At 29.9% G+C, this 2771-nt stretch overlaps 1 protein-coding gene across 3 annotated transcripts in view; it reads left to right on the top strand.

Annotated features, from left to right (window-relative positions):
- LOC108753462 (WD repeat domain phosphoinositide-interacting protein 2) overlaps window positions 1–1334 on the top strand; it is an 8038-nt gene extending 6704 nt beyond the window's left edge. For all 3 annotated transcript variants that reach the window (XM_018495039.1, XM_018495041.1, XM_018495038.1), the window contains one exon: window positions 720–1334. In XM_018495039.1, the coding sequence (XP_018350541.1) occupies window positions 720–835 (116 nt within the window). In that variant the 3' untranslated portion in view covers window positions 836–1334. The remainder of the gene's footprint in view (window positions 1–719) is intronic.
- Window positions 1335–2771: the final 1437 nt, after the last annotated feature.

The following is a 2771-nucleotide window of genomic DNA, read 5'->3' as shown; positions in this document are numbered from 1 at the left end:
TATATATATATATATATACACATACACACTTACCTGTCTAGTTTTGTAAATATTGCATCATATTTTCTCTGCTTTTTTTTATATCGCATTTATTATTGAACGTAAAATTGAATGATAAAAACATCGTCGTATTACGTAAAAGTATCTTTTATCAAAGACGAGAGTGCCATATATGATTATTTTTAAAATAGATTTTTCTTAATTGATAATTATATATATAATTTGATATAAAATATAGTTTTCTTAATAATTAAAAAGAATCGCATTTTATATTTTATATTACATACATATGCAATAGTGTATGTATTAGAAAATTAAATGCCTGTGTGAGATTAATAATTTTTTTTTTAGAGAAGACCATAATTTCATATTCATTAACGAATTCATTAGTGAATGTATTTCACAATGTGATGTAGACAATGGTCAATGAGATATTTAATATTTGCACTCAGATAAAAACATTACTACAGTATTCGAACTCATATTTTATTCCTCTAGTCTAGGACTTGTATTCTAATCCAATAAAGTTGGGAATCTTAGAAATTGAATTTGCATTAAAAAAGATCCAAATTGGAAAGATCCAAATTGAGAGCATATCTGAATGCATAAAATATATCATATATCATTGAATGCTGATCGTCTGTATACATCTTTATCGTTATATCCGCTCGAGATAATGCGATCGAGATGGAAACCTGATAATCTGAATGGATTTGTAGAATCAGAGAAGTATCAAGAAATGATAGCGGCGACGGAAAGCCCACCAAAAGGCGGCGGTCCGTTTCGTCTGGATGATGATACCGAATTCCCACCTGTCACGCAAAGGACAGATTGAGCATAACCCATACACAATTAAGGCATATCAAAAGCTCAAGCTAAATGGAAATGAGAAAAGCCATGCGAGAGCAACGAAAGAACGAAAGGGACACAGAGTGCAGAGAACGTCCAGTATTTACAGACGGCTCTATATCCAGTTCAATAGAACCAAAAATTAAAAATCTGTAGGCAATATTACCGAGATTGTTACATTATCTTGTACGCGTTAAAGGTCATAAATGGAATGTGTGCACGCTAAATTAGAAAGAAATCGGATTTTTATATACTAATCCACATATGTCTGTGCAACAGGAAGGAAAGAAGTACCGCTGAGTAACACTCTCGGTCGTATTAATAAGTTGTTGAATTTTTAAGCGGAATTTCTTTTATCATTAATTAAATAGGCATTGCATTTGCAAAAGAAATGCATTATCGCGCGGACAATATAGTAATCCAATGATAATAATCTTTTCAACTACAGGAATTACGCGATGAAGATTTTTTTTGTCAAGTGCACACAGAGAGTGTATAATATATTATAACGCGAAGTATTTCTACATTCTATATATATAATACTTCTGTATTTTATATAGAAGTACTTTATATAGAAAACATGTGTTTTTACTGTGCCTAAGACGGCTCAGGATAATCCAATATCGAAAATGACAGATTAGTATAATTAAATTGTTTTATCTTAACGAACGCCATACTCTTTACGAGCAATAACTGTTATTTATCTGGACTTTTATGCAAATATTTTATTAAAAAATTATTTTAGTTTTAGGAAGAAAAAAAAATTGGAAGTCAGTCTTGGTTTAATAATCAAAATGACTAGGACTTACATATTAAAAGAGTTTTGAAATTATTTTTTATAAAAAACATCGGACTGCATCAAATTCTGGCATCCACGATTAACGCCGACTATTCTTGCTTATTCAATCACGCTTACTATTTATAATGTTTATATTTAAAAATCGATATAAACAAAAAATATCTGCTTCTTATCTCATCATATAAAAATCATACAAACAGCGGGAAGGATTTCGGCTATTTTTAAATACGCTTTTGAGCTTGCGACATAACACATCTGTTTTGTTGCATGTCTCATTGGATTGCTATATTTTATAATGAAATCTTTGTCTTCTTTGTGTTTACAAAAAAAAACTCTTCTTTGGGGATGAAAATGTAAAGATATATAAATATATATGGCAAATTGTCGAACGATGAACTTCAACTGTAATTCTTGTATAAAATGTAAGATCCTTTGATATATGTTAGCTTCTTATAGAAGAATGTAAAACATAATCAAGTTGTATAATTTTGTCAAAAAAATATCAATTTTATAATGATATGATGCTTTGTTGACATTTAAAGTTCAAAAAGTACTTCAGTCTTTACGTGATAGCTATGTTGGGATAATGAAATAACGGCAAATGATAGCAGGGACAAGTATAAAGTATTTATAAAAACGGGAGAAAGGGATTCATTCCATCTTTCCTAAAATTTAAATCATTCTAGACATATTATTTCATTCTAATCAGACAAGACAATTTTGAAAATTACGCATACTGAGAATTCTATCTCGATGAAAATTTTATATCTGTTATCAAACATCATGCTGTATCTTAATGCTTTATCAGATTTATGTATAATATGTAATCGTATCGAATGTGTGCAATAAGCAGTGTCTCTTTGAATGCTTTTTCCGAATCGATTATTTAAAACTGTCATGACATGTAATTTGTATAAATAGTTCATTAGTAAGGAACAAAGAATTTTCGATACATTTGCGTTTTTGTTTAGTGTCGACTTCGTTAGCGGTCGAATTAAAACTGTGAATAAAATCTCTCCATTGATCGGTGCCAATTTACCGAAATAGAAAGATGACATTAGTGCTGAGTGAAGGTATTTTGTTGTTGTATGATGACGATGAGCACAGCTACCGTTTTTTTTTT

This window comes from Trachymyrmex septentrionalis, unplaced genomic scaffold (genome assembly GCF_001594115.1).
Source record: "Trachymyrmex septentrionalis isolate Tsep2-gDNA-1 unplaced genomic scaffold, Tsep1.0 scaffold7, whole genome shotgun sequence".
In the NCBI taxonomy this organism is placed as follows: Eukaryota; Metazoa; Arthropoda; class Insecta; order Hymenoptera; family Formicidae; genus Trachymyrmex; species Trachymyrmex septentrionalis.
This window is presented reverse-complemented; position numbering and strand designations above follow the sequence as displayed.